General features: G+C 40.6%; 1 protein-coding gene across 5 annotated transcripts in view; it reads left to right on the forward strand.

Moving 5' to 3' along the window:
- SIGIRR (single Ig and TIR domain containing) overlaps positions 1-18,988 on the forward strand; it is a 35,575-nt gene extending 16,587 nt beyond the window's left edge. For 4 of the 5 annotated variants that reach the window (XM_081884569.1, XM_081884567.1, XM_081884566.1 and 1 more), the window contains 9 exons: positions 1,161-1,508; positions 3,516-3,705; positions 4,680-4,810; positions 7,062-7,205; positions 7,400-7,543; positions 9,473-9,575; positions 10,173-10,323; positions 14,858-15,032; positions 17,955-18,988. In XM_081884569.1, the coding sequence (XP_081740695.1) occupies positions 1,161-1,508; positions 3,516-3,705; positions 4,680-4,810; positions 7,062-7,205; positions 7,400-7,543; positions 9,473-9,575; positions 10,173-10,323; positions 14,858-15,032; positions 17,955-18,148 (1,580 nt within the window). In that variant the 3' untranslated portion in view covers positions 18,149-18,988. The remainder of the gene's footprint in view (positions 1-1,160; positions 1,509-3,515; positions 3,706-4,679; positions 4,811-7,061; positions 7,206-7,399; positions 7,544-9,472; positions 9,576-10,172; positions 10,324-14,857; positions 15,033-17,954) is intronic. The other variant, XM_081884570.1, reaches the window with a different exon arrangement.
- Positions 18,989-19,301: the final 313 nt, after the last annotated feature.

Here is a 19,301-nt window from a genome sequence, read left to right on the forward strand (position 1 = left end):
AAGTTACTCTTAATTGAGAACTTCATGAGAAAATTATGTTCCATTGTGCTACATCACTTGGCAAGTAGAGCACAATGTGGAATAAATTCCCATTTAAATATATCTGCTAACATGAGGGAGACTATGTTAGAACTGGTACATAGATGGTACTTAGGTCATTTAACTATCATATGTGATGGTCATGTGTGCATAAATGAATTATACTTGGAAGTCACCCCACACCAAAATAGTATTGATCAGTCATAAATGATGACATGATTTATGTTTTGTACTTCTGGACATTTCTGAAAATGATTATTATTCTTACAAAGACTTATCAACTTTTGTTTATAGCAGCTAAACTGGATATGTCTGAGCACTGGAAAAGATACAGAACCTCTATCTATTTCTCAGTGGTATCAAATAAGGTGGAGGTTCACTGTCATGGACAAACAAGTGCATCCATTTCATGTACTTCATTGTTCCAGTTCCAGTTCATATCAAATACTAACAAGTATACAGACATGCAACTTTTTGCTCAGCAAAATGTACTGTGTTGTACAGGTTTTTTTGAAGGTTGATTGCTTTTCCTTTGAATTTGTAGCTCTGAAGCACTTATTATAATTATAGTATCTTTTTAAAAAAAGTTTCCAGGTGTGCAAATGACCAGTGAATACCACCAATGCTTTTTTTATATACATTAGCAGTATTTGGTTGGCTAGGTTTCCCCCCTGTTCTTTTCTTTTTCTATAGTGCTTGCTTCAGTGCATTGCCTCTCCTAGCATTTTTTGTGTGGTGTGTATGTTATGAGGAGGGTTGTAGAATGTGATCATTGTGTTAATTCCCTTATTATCAATTTGTTCTCTGTTCATTATAAATAAGGAATCTATGGCATAGATAGAGTTCTAGTTAGAATCACATAGTTAACTGATCTTGTTATCAGGATGATAAATATTTATCTCTCTTCTCTATAGTAAATTCACTGTAAACAGTCTTTCAGGGGCCATCACATGGTATGCATGTTAAAAGTAAGTTCAGCCAGGGGGGCAGTGTCTATGACCTGGTTGGGCATGAATGACTTGGTTGCTGTTGGAGTTGCGTATTCTGTGCTTGCTGTAGAAATGTAGGTTGGATTATGCATCACAGAAGTAGTTGCATTTTAACCGCTTTGTTTTATTTAGAATTCTTTTCGCTGACAGTTTCATCTAATTTATCGTGTGTGGACCCAGATCACTTCTATGATCACACCATTTGGACCCAGCAAGAAGAGGTTAATCATTTGTTCTGCCCTTTGGATAACCAGAGCCTCCAGCTTCTTCAGTCTACCTCAAACTTTAGCATCCAGTGGAGCAAAAACTGTCATCTGCTTAACTTCACTGCGTTAAGCCACCTGCACAGCACACTGCAGAACACAACAACATACCTCACCTTTGAGCACACCAATGCCAGCGATGCAGGTAACTATACCTGCACGCTCTACTTGAACGATCAGAGAAAAAGCTCCTTCACTGTCCGGCTGGTCATGGCAGGTGAGTGAAAGAAGTGGGAATTTGCAAACATGCCTTTGGATCCCTAACCTAACACTGACGTCTCCTCTTGGGCCCATCCCAGGAGAAGCAGTACTGCTACTGTTTCAAAATGGGCCACTTGTCTGCCTAAGTCTGGCTCCTATGTTGCTCATGAGACACATAGTAGCTGTGAAGTATCTAACTATGTAGGGCATGATTTTGTCCGTTTTCACCTAAACATAAGGTACTGATCATACTCAAATAAGTTATGGCATTAGATAAGCCCTGGGGATGTGAGCCAATTTATCAAGTGCTATGATCCAAATTATGCATTGTCAACCAGAAGTTGGCGGGCTGATGTCTGTGACTGTATGTGTGGCTGTTGCTGAAGAGGGCTTCCTTTTGCCTAGGAGAAAATGGCAGACACGGAGCTCTTTCTGAGCCCTCTCTGCATTTTATATCTAAGATGACATTTAAAGGTAAAGGGACCCTTGACTGTTAGGTCCAGTCACGGACGACTCTGGGGTTGTGGTGCTCATCTTGCTTTACTGGCCGATAGAACTGTGCAAACAGATAAACCTGACGAAGGCTTCACTGTGGTGGAGACACAATTTAGGAGAGATAGAAAAGACTTAAGGTTTCTAAAGCTGTGATAACAAGTGATAGTACCTGAAATGTGGTGAGAGGTACCTGAAGCTACCAAGATAAGCTCACTCCGTCCCCCATTTGCTAGTTGTATTGTCAGAGTTGAAATGGGGAAAGACAGGTTTTTAAAAAAATATATGCTGAGATTTTAAAAATTAGCAGACTTGTTGGGACAGATAAGTGTGTTTTTGTCTCTGCTTAATCTTTTATAGTGCACTTAAACTAGGATGGATCACCATTTTGGAGCACTTCATTATGCTATTAGAAACATAAATTAGCTAAAGATGGTCAGAGGGAGATCATACATCATTTGAGCTGAAATCCTGCACACACATCCTGAGACCTGGAAGTCTGGCTTGCTAGGCACTGTAGGTCTTATTGCTGAGAAGATTTGTATAGGATTGTACTCTTCAGTTTTTTCTTCTTCATTAAGATAAGGATGGTAGTTGCTGGTTTCTCAGGAAGTTCTCCTGAATTGGCTAAGGACTGGATATGGGCACCAAAAATAATATTTTTTGTATTGTTCTCCCATTTAAATAAAGGTAAAGATTGGAAATTAGTCCAGTACACACAGCAGTACCTACAGAAGGGAGAGCCTTTACATTTTAAAAAATGATGGCCATGATGGCCTAGTTCTCCTTTTCAGAATGTAAGGGAAAGGAAAATTAGGGACAAGTGCCTGTGACATATTCTAGTTTTTAATGCAGTGTGACATTTGCACCTTAAACACCCTATTTTCCACAATAGGATTCAGAAAGTTCTTCATTATAAAAACACATGCTCACATATGCTGAAAATGTGTCACATGTGTTGAAAATATTTAGCATGGATGAATAAGTTGACAGTATGAAAGATAGAGGGGGAAGAACAGCACTGTGCTGGACTCTGAACAGGCAGGGAGAATAATTAAAGTACTGGCACTAGGACTTCAAAAGTTAATAATTAATACCATATCTCATATTCAGCACTTCTGTGATGTGCATACCCCTTTATCCTGGGCATTTCTCTATTATGGGACATGACATGCTTTCCCGATAACCTGAACACTCTGTCTTTCCCACTATAGTCCTTACTGAATTTCTCATTGTTTTCTCAAGTCAAATCAGAACTGCAGAACCAGCCTTGAGAGAGAGGTTATACTCAGCAATTTGTCTAGTTAAGTTTCCTAAGCATGGTGAATGGAGGCAGGAATCATCGGCAAGCCCACTGTGCAAGAGAGATTGTGCTTAGGTGCAGGGTTACGGGGACAAGAGTAGCTTGACTTTCTTTGTTATGTTAGCCAGACCTAAATAGCCAATATAAGATTTGCAGTATGCAGTCTGGAAGCTCAGTGCTCTCATTGAAAAGCTCTCTTACGGTATACTGTTTTTGTTTTCCCAACAGATATTTGCAGTGTCCTTCCTCGTTTCCTTTACCCCTCCAGCAATCTGACTTTGCAACGTGATTTGGGAAGCCAGTTTACACTGAACTGCACTGTGCAGCTGCCCTACACGAAAAGCTGTGATTTTGGCCTCCACTGGATGAAAGATGACCAGTTGCTAAACAACGAGACCTATGCTGCTTCTACTCGTTGGTAAGAAGGCTTTTATGTATAATGGAAAATAAAGCTAAATTGGCTGTATAAACTAGAAACAAAAGAGAGAGAAACAAATTAAAATAGTGTCTCCCAGACTCTGAAGATAATGGTGGATCTTTAAGGGCTTATGTATACTATTAGCCTTATAGGTTTGTGGAATAGGGGCAGTAGTTTAATATATATACTTCAATGGGAGGAAATGTCTTTGCTGTAGTAGGGTGAGATTGTGAGAGTGGGAGATTGTGTTTCTGTTAAAAAGAAAATTGTACACTTAAGCTTAAGAGAATTCTCTATGTATCAGTCTTCAATGGGGAGGCAGAGGGAGAGGAAGAAGACCCTTTCAGATGTTTGTGGCTTCAGAACAAATCTGGTTTCATGAACACCCCCTTTATTTTAGTGTTCCCACTGCAGGGGACTTGTGTTGTACGTTATCAGTGGTGTCATGGATATGTTCTGCTAGGTTACTGTGAACTCATGTATTATTTTGTACATCACTCAATAATGGCATGGAGGCTGTAGCTGGGAGAAGAAAAATTGACATTTCACTAGTAAGAAAAAAATGCACTTTAAGCAATAGGACATTGCTACTATAGTTCCACAAAAGAAGTACTTTTATGTAAGACAATGAGATCCCATACAACAACTAAGCAACCACAATTAATCCATTGCTTTAAAAGAACAAGGAAAAAGATGATTTTGAAAGTCCCCAAATTTCTTCTAGTTTTTGTAGCAGAAAAGGCTTTCAAAGGCCAACATGATAAAATAGTGACAGTATTTCCAGATCATAGATACTCAAATGGACACTCTTGTTACCAACTCACAGTTCATTCCTTGTCCAAATTTAATGTTTGGTATAATCCAAGATTCATAGGGTGGAGCCCTCTGAGTTTCCTTCCTGTCCGGTTCTGACTAAAATTTCCTAGTGTTTGTTTTCAATCAGTGCTAACCTAAATCTTCTATTTGCACCCCAGGTTCAATGACAATAAATCAGAGATATTCATCTCTAGCACTTTGGATATGAATGTAACAACAGATGAAAATTATGGAGCATTTGCCTGCTTGGTTAGAAACAGTACAGCAGTTTTCACACTGCAAAAATCAGGTAGCATTTCTTTGTACTTCATACCATGTGCATTTGGGTGTGGGCCAGTACTCTATTTGAAGGTTGTTATCTTCATTAAGTTGTTCAAAAAAGATTCTGTTACTCACTAACTGTATTCCATAGTAGAATTCCCATTAGTATTTCTGAAATGAGAATTGGAGATACTTTTTTTTAAAGAGTTGTCAGACTACTCTGAAAACACACTTGTGGCATTCAATCCAAATGTAAATTTCCCTTTCAGAGTTGACCTCTGAAAACCAATAGATAAGAATATGGCTGTGTACAGCATTGATTGGCTGATGCCTTTGAAGTGTCACACACACACACACACACACACACACACACACACATCTTTGACTCCACCCCAGAGCAGTTCTGCACTTTGGTTAACAAGATGACAAATAAACATGAATGCAATACTCAATACTTTAAACTCTTTTTAATTTAATTATCTTTAGAATGGCTTCTTATCTGAAGCATGATGGGAGGGGCAAGTGTGATAACTGAGCTTGCATTTGCTTTGTACATTTGTCATTAAAATGGCAGAACTAGATAAATCTGAGATTGTGCAGCAGCTGAGGAACTGAATGTGATTTATATTCTGTCTGCCTCCTCTTGAGACTCAAGTAGCCTAAGTGTTTTGGATTACATTTTCTAATTACAGTCTAGAAATGATCCATGGCTCAGCATCATCATTTCATTTCTCCATTGGTGTATGTGAGATGCTAAGGGCCATTTCACACATTATGTGTGTGTCTTGGAATGGAACAGTGTGTGTGTGTGTGTGTGTGTGTGTGTGTGTGTGTGTGTGTAAGAAACTGCATCCTTAGGTCCAATGTACAGGATTCAGTATGGTCTATTGAGGATGTGGGTAGCATGGAATCTGGTCAGAGTTTGACCCACAATGAGTTTATAGAGGTGTGACAGCTTCACTATACATTCAGTTTATAATTCAGTCCACATTTTTCACTTTGTTCAGATCACTCTTGGCATGTGTGCAAAGGCAAATGTGTTTTGGGGGGAAGAAACATAGTTTTGAACTAAGATGGCTTCAAAATTCTGAAGTATTGTATGATCCTCTGAGAATTTATGAGCTGGGTATCTCAGCTTGGCTTTCCTTCTTTTAGGAAGAAGCAAGACTTAATTTTCTATATAGAAACTAACTGTTCTCATTTTAAAAATAGAGTAATTTACTTTAGCCCATGCATGGCCATCTGATAGACTGAAGTCTAGCTGGGGTGATAAGAGTATTTGCTTTTATGCTGTATCTAGATGCCTTCCTTTTCTTTTGAATAAGTTTTCCCTGTTTTATCTTGGAATTCAAGAAACTTGGCTGAGCCTGCCTGATCCTCTTCTTAGACTTTAGAAGATGTTTTTGCTCTAACTGGTAGCAGGGTTGCTAAAAAGGGCTTTGAACCAGACTTACCATGTCTCTAGAGGAGTTTAATATAAAGACAGCCTTTAGTGCCCTCAGTATTGCTCCATGCTGGCTTTAGGGGCTCAGTTTACAAGAGCAATTTTATGATGGCATCATCAGTGAATCTGATGGCAGAAAATTGCCACATGATGGCACCAGCAGACAATAGAAACTTTTCTGAGGTTTTCAATCAGTCACAGCCTCAAATGGTTCTGCACACCAAAACAAACGTGCTATTAGGCTGCCCCCAAGCAACTCAGCTGTTTTGGCATGCTTGAACACTTTCAAATTCCTCCATCTGGAAGTTTCCATAGGCTGATGGAGCAATTCTGAGATTAGAGCCTCAGTGTATTTTAAAGCAACATTCAGCAAATGGCTTAGTTAACAGTATATTCCAGAGTGTTTTACAAAAAGTCTAAATGAACATGCCCGCGTGCTTGCAGGAAGAAATTGAATTGGCACTGGAGAATGTGAATAATTTAGTTCATGCACATCTTTACTCTGAAAACCTTTGATTTACTTCTGCATGAGCATCTTGTGAATGGTGATACTTGCAAAATTTGGAGGATGATCTAACAATGTGGTGCTAGAATAAATCTGTCTTTTAGCTTCTGCTCATCTCTTCCTCATCATGGTTGCATGTTCTGATAGTCAGAACAGTCATCAAGATACTAAAAATTGTTCAAGAATGACATAACCCCTGATTTTCTTTATAATTTGGTATATTCTGAGACCATAGACCCCAACTCTTCTCTTCCTCTTTTCTCTACCATGCTGTCAGTTGTAAGGCTGTTTTCTCATTAAATCTATTTAAAATATGTCTTTCTATTACAGCAGAGACTGCTGGGCACTTGGGCGCTGTGCTAGCTGCACTTGTCACTGTGGCACTGCTGTTACTAATGGCTGTGATGTATGTGAAGTGCCGTCTGAATGTGCTCCTCTGGTACAGAAACCGTCATGGAGAGGTGGAGATCAATGGTAAATATTGGGCTGGAGAGTTGGCTGTCACTTTTCCCCTTGTGAGATTTGAGTTTCAGTGACAGTCCAACCCAAAGTGTGAACTTCTACAAGAATTATCCTCTCAGTGTTATAGCTAGTCAGCACAGGTTTTGTTGTTGTTGTTGTTTTTTAAAAAATTATAATAAATTTCTCCTCTTGGTATTTTTCCACAGATGGAAAGCTGTATGATGCCTATGTATCTTATTCTAACTCAACAGATGATAGAAAGTTTGTCAACTTCATAGTGAAGCCACAGCTGGAGAATCGTCACGGCTACAAGATTTTCCTGGATGATAAAGACATCCTGCCCAATTCAGGTATAGAACCTTGTCCAACACCTCATTTAATATGTACCTGGGCACTCAGACTTGCTGTTGAGTTCAGGCTGCAAATAACTTATCTGAAATGGATTAGTTGGCTAAATGAAGAGAAACCTTCAGTTTAATTTGCCCATTTGGCATCCTATGTTTAATATGGTAGCTTTATTAAGTGTTAAAATATCCAATTGAAATCAGTACACACGCTAAGTCTGAATATCAGGTTAACTCTTGCATCCATTTTCAAACAAGAGGAGGAGAATGCAAAAAAACCACTATTTCTATTAGATACTGAGACAGCAGGATGAAAGTTGGTATGCAACTTCAGGGCAACATTCTGCATTTCAAGTACAGCTTAATCCATGTCCCTGTTTCCAAGGTAGACTGGAAAGATGTAAAACATAGTGCAGTGCTATATCTGACTGAGATATTAGAATACAGGCTGGTGTGTACATTCAGGACACCATTGTGCATTTCATATATGATCCCAGCTTGACATCTGTATCCTTTTTCAGAGTGAAGAAAAGGGCCACAAACATTGCAATGCAGTACAGTGGTACCTCGGGTTACATACGCTTCAGGTTACAGACTCCGCTAACCCAGAAATAGTACCTTGGGTAAAGAACTTTTCTTCAGGATGAGAACAGAAATCGTGCAGCAGCAGCAGGAGGCCCCATTAACCAAAGTGGTGCTTCAGGTTAAGAACAGTTTCAGGTTAAGAATGGACCTCCGGAACGAATTAAGTACTTAACCTGAGGTACCACTGTATCTGAAATGAGGCCTGTTGAACGCTGCACTTTGCTACTTAATAGATGCAAAAGTATGGCTCTGAAAAATTTCTTTGGCACACTATTTTGTGCATCTGAAGCAACCTAAAATACCTTTAATTCTAAACACCAATAATGGCAAAGCTGTGCAAAGTAGGAACTGAATATTTTATAGACAGGCTCTCTGTTGTATGAAGAAAAATGTATTCTCCTTAACCACCCAGTTGTCCACAGTTAGGTTCCATTTGCATATTAAGTAGGATGTATTCACAGTCTGCCCAGTATATGCTCAGCACAACTGGTGGGCTTTCTACACCTGCTCAAAGTCTGTGACATGATGCATTGCTTAACTTGCATGACCTTGCAGATATGCATTTCATAGAAATGGGTGGTAGTTTTGTGTTGGCCCGATGCCTCTCCCTGTGCCTCCACATTTCCAGACTGTTATTGCATATGTTTGACAATGTGTTGTTTCTTTATTTTGGGCACAGCTTGTTTAATCTTCCTCCAAAGAGCATGAAGTGTAGTTCCTATCCAGGCAGTTTACAGGGCCACCCTTGTTCTTGCTTCAGCAATATCACTGTAATCATGTGCCTTCAGACCATTTGTTCTTATCTTCAACTGTTTTGTTTAATAAAATGTCTATAAAAAGTATGCAACATCCATTTGCATGGTGATGCAAAACAAGCTGTGTACAAAATGCAGCTCCTCCATATTCTATAATGCTGCCCACCGTGGACAGTTCTGGTTAAACAAGAATACACCACAAAACAGCATTTCTCAGCAGTTGTATTACCTTTTTGAGTGTATAGTACTATGGAAATGGCATCTGTATTGTGCTCTTTGTGGTGTGTCTAATAATAAAAAAATGCAATGTTTGAGTATACTCTTCATTTTTTTAAAAAAAATGTCCTGAGTGTTCCACCAGACGCACTCATATCCAAAACCAATGGTGCTGTCTGAAGGACAGCAGGCTGGTTTAAACAGGCTGGTTAGTTTTTATTCCACTGCCCAGGGGTTCTCCTTTCTGTAGAGCAGAGTGGATATGCATTTGGATCCTAGGGTATTTCTTTCTTGTACAGGTGAAGGATGAATGCTGAAACAACAATGGATTGGTTCTGGCCCTTCTCAGAAGAGATTTAGTTTTTCTCCTCTCTTTCAGAACCTTCTGCAGATCTGATTATGAATGTTAGCCGGTGCCGCCGCCTCATTGTGGTTCTCTCTAATGCATATCTGGAACAGGAATGGTGCAACAATAATTTCAGGTAATTAGAGAGTCAGCAATAGAGACAAGTTCTCTGATCCTCCTTTCATTTTTGGAGGATCAGGAATGACTCAAGTGTGCACTCCCTCCTATTGCCCACCTTGTTTAATGGAAAGTTGACCAAGTTGACCAAACAGGCAAATAGTATGTGCAATTCTGATTTGGAGGGATCACTAAAATCACAGTTTGCTTATTTGGTTGTCCTGGTAAACTATGGCTTGTCAAACCAGTCAAGTGTTCCAATACGTTGTACTCATAAGAGGAGGAGGGAAGGTAGAAGGGAGTAGGAAGGCAGGAGGGAGTATGTTCCTGGCTCTCCTATCTATGGTTAGAAGGGCCTCTGAATTTATCCAATTTCTGTATACCCCTCCAATCACGACACCCAGAATCTCTTTCATATATCTGGAAATGAAGCACGGCAGTTTAGTGTTAATGCCTCTCAAACCAGTTCCTGAAGTTTTCATTGAACTGTTTGAATTCTACTGAAACTAGTCGTGCTTAGAATTAATATTTTGGGTGACTAGATTGGGTTCAAAGCTTTTTCAATAGTTTGGTTGTGGATTTGCTTAGGACTCTAACCTATTGTCTGGTTTTGCAGGGAAGGTCTTTGGAGGCTGCTGGAATTATCCCGGAGGCCAATCTTCATTGTCTTTGAGAGCCAGTACCGAGAAATAGCACATCCAGCCATAAATTTGCTTAAGCAGCAGAAGAGCACAGTGACCCTTCTGATGTGGCGTGCTGGGTCCATGGTAAGTTGTGGGCTGCAAGGCCATGACTTCATCACTGTGGTTATGTTTATCAGTGGCAAGGCAGTACTTGAAACTATTCAAGAAGCATAGAAGTGTAGAGTAGCTTCTCTTCCAAGAAGGGTTGAGAGCCACTCCTCCATTACTTGACCTTGCTGTGATGTATACCAGAGTAATAACTGTTACCTGCTTTTCTTGGAACTAACGAGTAGCACCTTCATGAAAGTAGGCTGAATATATTTTTGTCTGTCCATTATTTTGATCATGATCTCCTGTTATTATTTTAGCTATTTACCTGTTGACTAGGAATCATCAGCTCCCGAGATTTGCCAAATAATACCTTTTTGGATGAACATGGCTTGACTGCTCCATGGCTCATTCTTGGAGGCCATGAGCAGTGTTGTAAGCATTGCAGAAAATATAGATAAGTTATATTTTAACTCCCACTTTAAAGAAGCAAACAGAGCCACAGGGAGGCACCAGAACCTGAGAAATAAGAATTGGAAACATATACTTGCTTCACCCAGAGTACTCTCAGTGTAAAGAGAAATGAAAAGAGAGGGGGAAGTTAGAGACTGGAGAAGGAAAAAAGCACAAACCCTTCCCTAAAAAGAGCATTTGCAGGGGAGCATTCTAGCAGGATAGAGACTTCGGGTTTACAGTTATTGCTGTTTCTTTATCTGTGCTAAATGAACAATAGCATGCTTGTGACTCACAATACTCCTTGCAGTTGCACATCAGGATATTTAGTTATTTTATTAGGTTTTTCACCTAATAAAAATAATAATAGTTATTTTATAAAATAATACTTATTTTATTAGGTTTTTCACCTCACCGTCCCAGGGCAGGTTACAACAATTAGAAAAACTAGTGACATGACACATGTGTGTGTATTTTTAAAGAACTGGACCCATCATTTTTTGTAAGTCTGGTATAATGCAAAACTTGTACCTCATATAAATATTTAAATACATAAATAGGATGCACATACAGGTAAACAAATAACTGCAAGCATGCTTGCAATAGACCTTAGGTTTCCAGAACTTAGGGAGTGCGAGAATGGAGGGGAGGGGACAACAGCACACAGTGCAAAGACATTCCATCAAGCACCTCCCACTCTTGGGGGACAGGAAGCACTACAATAGAGTTCATTTGAAGGTGGTCCTGTGGACAGATGTGCCCAAAAAGCCACATGAAAAAATCAGAGTTGTGCAACTCACTTGTGCAATTAACGCTCTGCTGTGCACACAACCTATGCCTCAAGACATAAGAAAGGGGCTTTTTGATTTTACTTACAATGTAAAGAATCCTAAGCAGCTTTGTTAAACAGTCCTTTTAGACACAGCATTCAAGGAACTACCTACTCCCCTCCCCAGCTAATAAGAAGTTACGACAGCCAAAATATTTCAAAGCAGCTTTAACGGTGCCTGGAAAATGCCATTAGGTGTAAGGATACTGCTTCCTTCTGGCAGTGAGTGGATCAAAGCCACCATATGTCCGCTATTTTTTTGTTTACTCCTATCTCTAAGACAAAATGGGAACAGCACATTAACATTTTTAATAAGACTGTTGCTGTACATGAGCAACAGGCTGCCAGTCTTGAGCTCTGTAAGTGCGATCTTTGGCTTCTTGTTTCTTAGTCAGATTAAAAATCTGACTCTTTCCAAAATAAGGCATTAGGAGAGGAATTAATATCAAGAGAGGTTTTAAAGTAACATCCAGTGGAGTGGTCCTGTCATTGCTAAATTATTTGATTCAAAAAAACCCAATTGGCTGTATTCCATCAGGGTGGAATCTGAGCACAGCGATCCCAGTTTTCAAGAAAGGCGACACACAAATTATATACCAATCAGTCTTATAGATAGCATTAAAAATTACATGTAAAATACCTCCTGTTTTGAGTATGAAGAATGGCCGATGTTGCACAATGTAATTGCTGAATAACAAGCTGGCTAGTTAATGCTTGACAACCATTCTGTGCTTGCTCATTTAATTCCTGAGTTAACAGAAAAAATAAGCTCTTTGCAGTTTTTGTTGATTTTAAAACTGCCTTTGATTACATCAGTAGAAATACATTCTTGGAGAACCTCAAACACCAGCATTGCTTGCCATGTGTTAATTTGGTAAGAGCATTACCCTTAAAAACTAAGCTAAATTATCTCATAAGTGGACTGTGTCCAACTATATTCCTATATTTAGGGTGGATTCCAGATTGTTCATCCTGATTGGTTTGCAAGGAGGTTATACAACAGGAGTGGGCAACCTCTGGCCCACAAGCCAGTCTTAATTCTGGCAAAGCAAACCCCTTCAGCCGGCAAGATTATACTCTCTGCTCTCCACTCACCAGCTGATGAGCAGGGGGTTTGATAGTGCTCTGTTTGGCTGTACATACCTGCTGCCCTGCTGGAAACAGGCACACACAGTGAAAGAGCTCTGTATAGTCCATCTCTGGTGGTTCGCAGCTCCCCTGAAATTCCATAAAACTAAAAGCTGAATGACAGCTGAATAGTACCTCGAAATATTGGCATGCCTATTGCCGATTCTAAAATGGGTTCAAATTAACTATGCAGTTGCTCTTTGCATTTGAGATCTTGGGGTTCAGGGTGTGTGTGTGTGTCTGCTTCTTATCCAACTTGATTGGGTTCAGAACACCATCAAATATGCTAACAGCATTTCTCCAATAAAAAATGGGCCATTTTAGCTCTAAAAATAAAAGTGAATGCTAGCTTGCTTTAACTATTGGAATTAACTCCTGCAATTCTTTTGAATCAATATAACCAAAAGGTTGTTGTAATTAATAGTCAGGGGATAGTTTATTCAACTCTGCTGCTTGGTAACATTTTTCCCCCCCCGTTGAATATTTTTCCAGCAGGAATTGTACGGTTGCAAAACTTGATTTAAAGAATAGTGTTTGTGACCTCTTTATTCAGAAATACCTACATCTTGTTTCCAACTCTAAAATCACACCATGGCAGTTAAGTTTAAATATAAACATATTGAATTGTATCTGATGGATCTATCAAATTTCACCAGCATAAGACTTTCCCTGTGCTCACAATGCAGTGTATGCAACTTCCTGTCATGGGAGATGCAAAAATATTTCTTTTGCTTCCCAAATCTGCTTATGTGGAGAACGTTCTGTGAAAGATATAACCCATTACTTACTGGATGCTCAGTTTCTGAGAAAGCTTGTAATTTTTTCATCAGTTTCTGGGGGAATGTTGCCATTGATCAGGCTTTCAAATAATTTATTTTTTACTGGCAAGTTCAAAAAAGGGTATTATCAACACAGTGGCCAGCTTTTCCTTAGCTGTGGCCAAATGCTGTTAAAAGTTTGTGGATGCTTTGCAATAGGACTGCAGGCTGAATGTTTTTGGTGGCTGTTAATTTCCTGCCAATGTTTTTTGTTTAATGTTTTCATTTTTGAATTCCTGCCGTTTTATTTACAGTGTTGGTCCTGTGTAGCTGTACATTTTGACTTGATATGGCCCAATGGTCAATAAAAATAATTCTCTATTTAATTTGTATATCTATCCACCTTGCTGTTCCCCAGAGAAGCACACTATCAGATCATTTAGGCTGAAGTAGCAACAAGGAAGTAGAATGGATTACGTAGAAATATTGTGGTTTCTTGTCCCGGAAAGGCTGTAAAGGATTGCTGGAGGTCCCTGTCAGCTATGCCCCTTTACCTCAAGGGTGCAGGCAGCTCCTAGTATCTGTCTCAAATTCTCGTAACCTCTATAGGTCACTTTCTCCTCTAGGGCTAATGCTTACTGCAGGCTTCCTCAAACTCAGCCCTTCAGATGTTTTTTGGCCTACAACTCCCATGATCCCTAGCTAGCAGGACCAGTGGTCAGGGATTATGGGAATTGTAGTCTCAAAACATCTGGAGGGCCAAGTTTGAGGAAACCTGGCTTACTGCATGCAGTAGCTTGCAGCTATGGTTTACTGTGATGTACAGACTGGGCCACTAAGGTGAGATGAAGTTAGGAAATAGCAAGCTTGGGAAAACTATCTGTGCAAGGCATTGAAGCATTGCAGTCTGTTTCTGAGTTTTCGCTGGATACCAGCCACATGTTCTCTTGCCTTTTATGCATGAGGACAAAGCCAAAAGCCTTACTTTAAAAAAGAAAAAAGAAAAAAAAAGAATCCACTCAATTTAAAATTGCACTGAAATCCTAGGTTAATGGAAAGGCGAAATCTGTTGCTTTATCTGGTCACGAAAGCCTTCCATCAGAAGTAATGCCACTTAATACCTCTTAGATTTTGCAGTGTGTTTCATCTCGAAGATGAAACAAAGCTGAATGGGAAAACTGTTGGTGGAGCTGTAGATCCCTCTGTTGTAGCGAACATTTATCTCCCTCTGTTCAATCCTTTGGGAGCCAGACAGGGTGCCTGTGCTTCATAGACGAGGAGCGCCTGTGAGAACGCTGCCCTCAAGGCAGGGCTGCTGGGACTTGCCTACAGATATATCACACAAGGGTTTGTGTATAACTGATGAGCATGTGACAAGATGCTGCCTCTTTGCTGCTTCTAGGCGCCTTCATCTGATTTTTGGAAGGAACTGTGCCTCGCCCTGCCACGAAAAGTGTCCTATCAAGGCCTCAGGGGAGACCCCCAGACCAGTTTCCAGGAAGACAAGGACCCTATGCTGATCCTCAACAGCAATTACTTGGATTTCCGGGGGGATTCGCACCCTGAAGGAGACTCTGGTAACAGCACTGTTTAATCTTCACTCTGTCACCATAGCATGCCAACAGGAGACACACAGTTGCTTTTGATCCTGCTCTGATGTTTTTTGTTTTTTTGAGTGTTAGTCCACAGTTAGCCGGAAAGATTCTCAAGTGAGGCTCACAATTAAGTTTGAAAGAATAAACCCCATTAAAAAATCACTTGATAGAAGAACACTGCAATTGCTAAAATTAGCAAAAGTATAGCCCAGCAGCTTTATTAATCAGTCAGCCAGGTGCCTTTCTACACACTGCCATGAGCTAACTGTGTGCTTCCTGCCTGTATTATTACAGCTATTTTAGTATGGTATGCCAAAACCCTATGTACACTTACTTTAACGTAAGTTCCATTGAACTCAAGGGAGCTTCCTTTAGAGTGAATATGTGTAGGATCAGGCCTCACTTTTGATTACAAAAGCTAAGGCTAGTCAGATTGTGATCGCCCCCATCCCCCGAATTAAAGATGCTTTGGAATATGTGATCAAATTGTGCTATGTATTCTCATCTTACTTTCACCTCTAGGAAATAGGTTTCTTCTTTATTTCAGAATTATCAAAACCTGTTCAGCCAGAGGTGACAGTGGAGACCAATGGAAGTGAAGCCTCTGCACCCACTTTCAGATTCCTTAAAATTTATTTTCTCCACTTTAAGCCTGTGTAGTGTAGTCAGATCACAAGCAGTAGTATTTATTTAAGGCCTTTATATACCATCTGACTTGGCAGAATGTGTCTACTTTGGTTGATCACCAGGCTTGGTCACCATTGTATGCTGTGTCTGTGGCTTCCAAATGGCATAACAGGTTCCTTCCTTCCTTCCTTCCTTCCTTCCTTCCTTCCTTCCTTCCTTCCTTCCTTCCTTCCGCCATTCCAGAGTTACACCTAATTAGCTGATCCTTCATCAGTCAAACAACCATTGCCTCAATCCAAATGAAATTATCTTCCCTGTCATGCAGCAGTCCACACATACATACTGTGGCACATTTTGTAGCAGAAGAATGAATTCATCTGTTTTTCCCATTCACTGCTAACATTGGATAGGGAGCAGGGCAACATGTTTTCATAGAGAACATGTTATTTTGGCTATGAATCCATTTGTGTGTTTGTAGAGGAAGAAAGGAAATAATGGTGTCATTATTGCTACATGCTTCCTTAGAGTAGCAATACCAAGGAGTGGAAATTTACGTAATTTACCACCTCCATCTATCATTTATGTGCAGACATACCCAACAGTTCATAAAAGAAATGGGTTTTATATCCACCAAAGGGCAGTTTTCCATTCTCTGAGCCTGAGACTACAGAGAGCTTGGTGGTTTAGTCCTGACATCCTTTTTCCTAGGCCTGTGGGACTAAGGCTGTACAATGGATCAATGAGTAGGAAGCGCACCTGAGGCATCGGTTCCAGAGGTTGTGAAGAACAAGCTCTGGCCCTAGGGATTTGTTAACACAGGCTGAGCAGTTGCAAAGCAATACATTTTAATTTTAGTAACAGGAGCAAAATAAGTTCAGTGGTCATAAAAGATTTACGAGCGACTGGCAAGAGCAAGCCCAGCTCGCTTGTACACGGTGATTTTATTGTCAAGAGAAGAACAGAGAAAATAATGGGTTTGGCTGGGCTTTTCTTTTAGTTGAGACAGCAGCGTTGGGCTTATTTTGCTGAGGGTGTTGCGTTCACTGTCATTAATAGGCCTTGTTTCTTGTGTGGCGCGGCTGTGCACCTTGTTGGAAGCTTTCCTCATTAGTCTAGTTGCTCCATACAACAGCATGCCAGGATGCTTGAGGCTCCTCATTCTCTCTTGCAAAGGGAATAGTTGCTTGGAAGACATTTCATTCTCACTAGGAGCGCCTGATTTTTACACACACACACACACACACACACACACACACACCCTCTCTCCTGCTTGAGAGAAAGTGATGGACATTAAATGTATTTCATAAGGCTTACAAAGGTGTTACCGTTTCTCTTCCCAGCTCCCCTCCTGAGGTCTTTGAAATGCTGCCTGTTAGTGCTAAGGGGAAGAGCAGCTCCTCTCAGACCCTGGGGATTGGCGAAAGGTGGGACTGAAGCTTCCTCCAGATTCCCTAGGTGTTGAAATATTCAAGCCCCTTACTCTTGTCTGACATGTCAAGGCATGCTCTAAAATAAAACATTTAAATTAAGTTTAAAACTGCCAACTGACTCCCAAGCCTGCATGAGATGCAGGAGGTCTATAATTAGATCTCCTGACATTTCTACTTTTAGTTAAAAGTAGCTAGAGGCTCCAGCTTTGATTAGAGCAGTGACCCTGAGCCTCAGACCTGAGGAAAAATTTTTTGAACTCTTTTCACTGTGCCATTACCCCAATCTGTACTGTCTCCTAGTTATAGATCTCCTGCATCTCACGCAACTTGATACTTAAATTGGTTTAATAGTTCTTCCTTCTCTCCGGCTAGCCTTAGCAACTAGTTCTTTGAGGAAGGATAGCAATCTCACTGAAGTACTATTCACAGAAATGTTGATGGGAAGCAATGATACTTAAACTGGTGTTTAAATGAGCTTGAACTGTATATATGTCCTCCTTGTGAATACAGTGGTACCTCAGGTTAAGTACTTAATTCGTTCTGGAGGTCTGTTCTTAACGTGAAACTGTTCTTAACCTGAAGCACCACTTTAGCTAATGGGGCCTCCTGCTGCTGCCACACCGCCGGAGCATGATTTCTGTTCTCATCCTGAAGCAAAGTTCTTAACCCGAGGTAATATTTCTGGGTTAGCGGAGTCTGTAACCTGAAGCGTCTCTAACCTGAGGTACCACTGTACTAGCAGAAAGTAGAGTGGCACTGATCATTTTAAAGCACTTCAACTTGTCTCATTCTGCCTTGCCATCCCTTCCTCTCTGCTAACTGCTGCCTTCTCCTTCCCATCCTACAGGTGGCAGGGGGTCCATTTTCAAAGGCGCACCACCTCCTCCCATGAGTGGCCCTGATGGTCCTCCACTTGGTGCTTTGGAAGAAATACAGCTTGGGGAAAACCAAAGGAGTGAGATTGACATCTCTGATTTGGGATCTCGGAACTATGGAGCAAGGACAGATTTCTACTGCCTGGTGACAGAGGATGATATCTAAGAGATGCTGGAATTTTCCTTGGTGAAACTGATTATCACGATGTGCCTTGACAATGACAATCGGCTTGGGTAGTTTCTTTGATCCATAACAACCAAATTGAGTGCTGTAGGGCTCTGTCCTGGGCCCCACACTCTTCATAATATTAATCAATTACTTAGCAGAAGGGGTGGAGGGGAATCCTTAGCACATCTATGGAGGACGTGGAAATGGGAGGGATCACTAACACCTCAGAAGACAGGAATAAAATTCAACATGATCTCAGTGGGTTGGAAACTAGGCTGATTAACACATGAAGTTCAACAGAGACCAATGCAAAATTCAAATGCACAGGTTTGGGTGGTGGGAATACCTAGGTTGGCATGGCAATAGTATACGTGAGAAGGATTTTAGCATTGTGTTTGATCACAAGCTGACTATGTATGAGTCAGTGGTGTTAGTTGACTGCAAAAACAGACTAATAAGATTTTTTTGCAGCATTAATAGAACCATGGTTTCCAAGTCACCAGAAGTGGAACTGTGGCAGTGGACCCAGTTACCCTAGAGGGCAGGTGGTTTCCTGCTCTGGAAGTCTACACGAAGAGGCTGGACCTGAATTGATATAGTCCACAATATGGGTATCTAACCTGAGTTCATGTGGGCCCCCACCTAACTTTGTCTCATCCTGCAACACCTCAGCACTTTGGTGGCAGCAGCAAGAAGAAACAAAATCAAAATTGGCAGTGTTTGAACGCGACCAGCTGCATACCTGTGCATGCAGTGTGTGTGTGTGTGCGCGCACACATATGCATACATGCAGGAGTTAAGGTTAGTCAAGAGTAAATGCAGCCTTTGGGCCCAAAATGTTAGCCACTCCTTGTCTACAGTATCCCTTCCAACTCTGGTTTTATATCACTTCAGCACTGTAATTGTTGGGGAGGGGGGAGTTCTGTTAATCCTGAAATGTGCAGGACTTTGTTAGTGCCTTATATTTTGATTATCTTTAGTTTGTATAATTACTCAGGATCAAGGGAAGTTGTTAGGAACGAATGACCCTATTGTATGTTCTTGGGTGAAGATCTTGCACTAGGTCACTCTGCTGAGACCCCAACAACGTCTCTCAGACTCCTTTGTTTTTGCTAACATCTCTGGATAGCCCTTGCTATTTCAGAAATGG

This window comes from Podarcis melisellensis, assembly GCF_964234715.1.
Source record: "Podarcis melisellensis genome assembly, chromosome: 1".
Classification (NCBI taxonomy): domain Eukaryota; kingdom Metazoa; phylum Chordata; class Lepidosauria; order Squamata; family Lacertidae; genus Podarcis; species Podarcis melisellensis.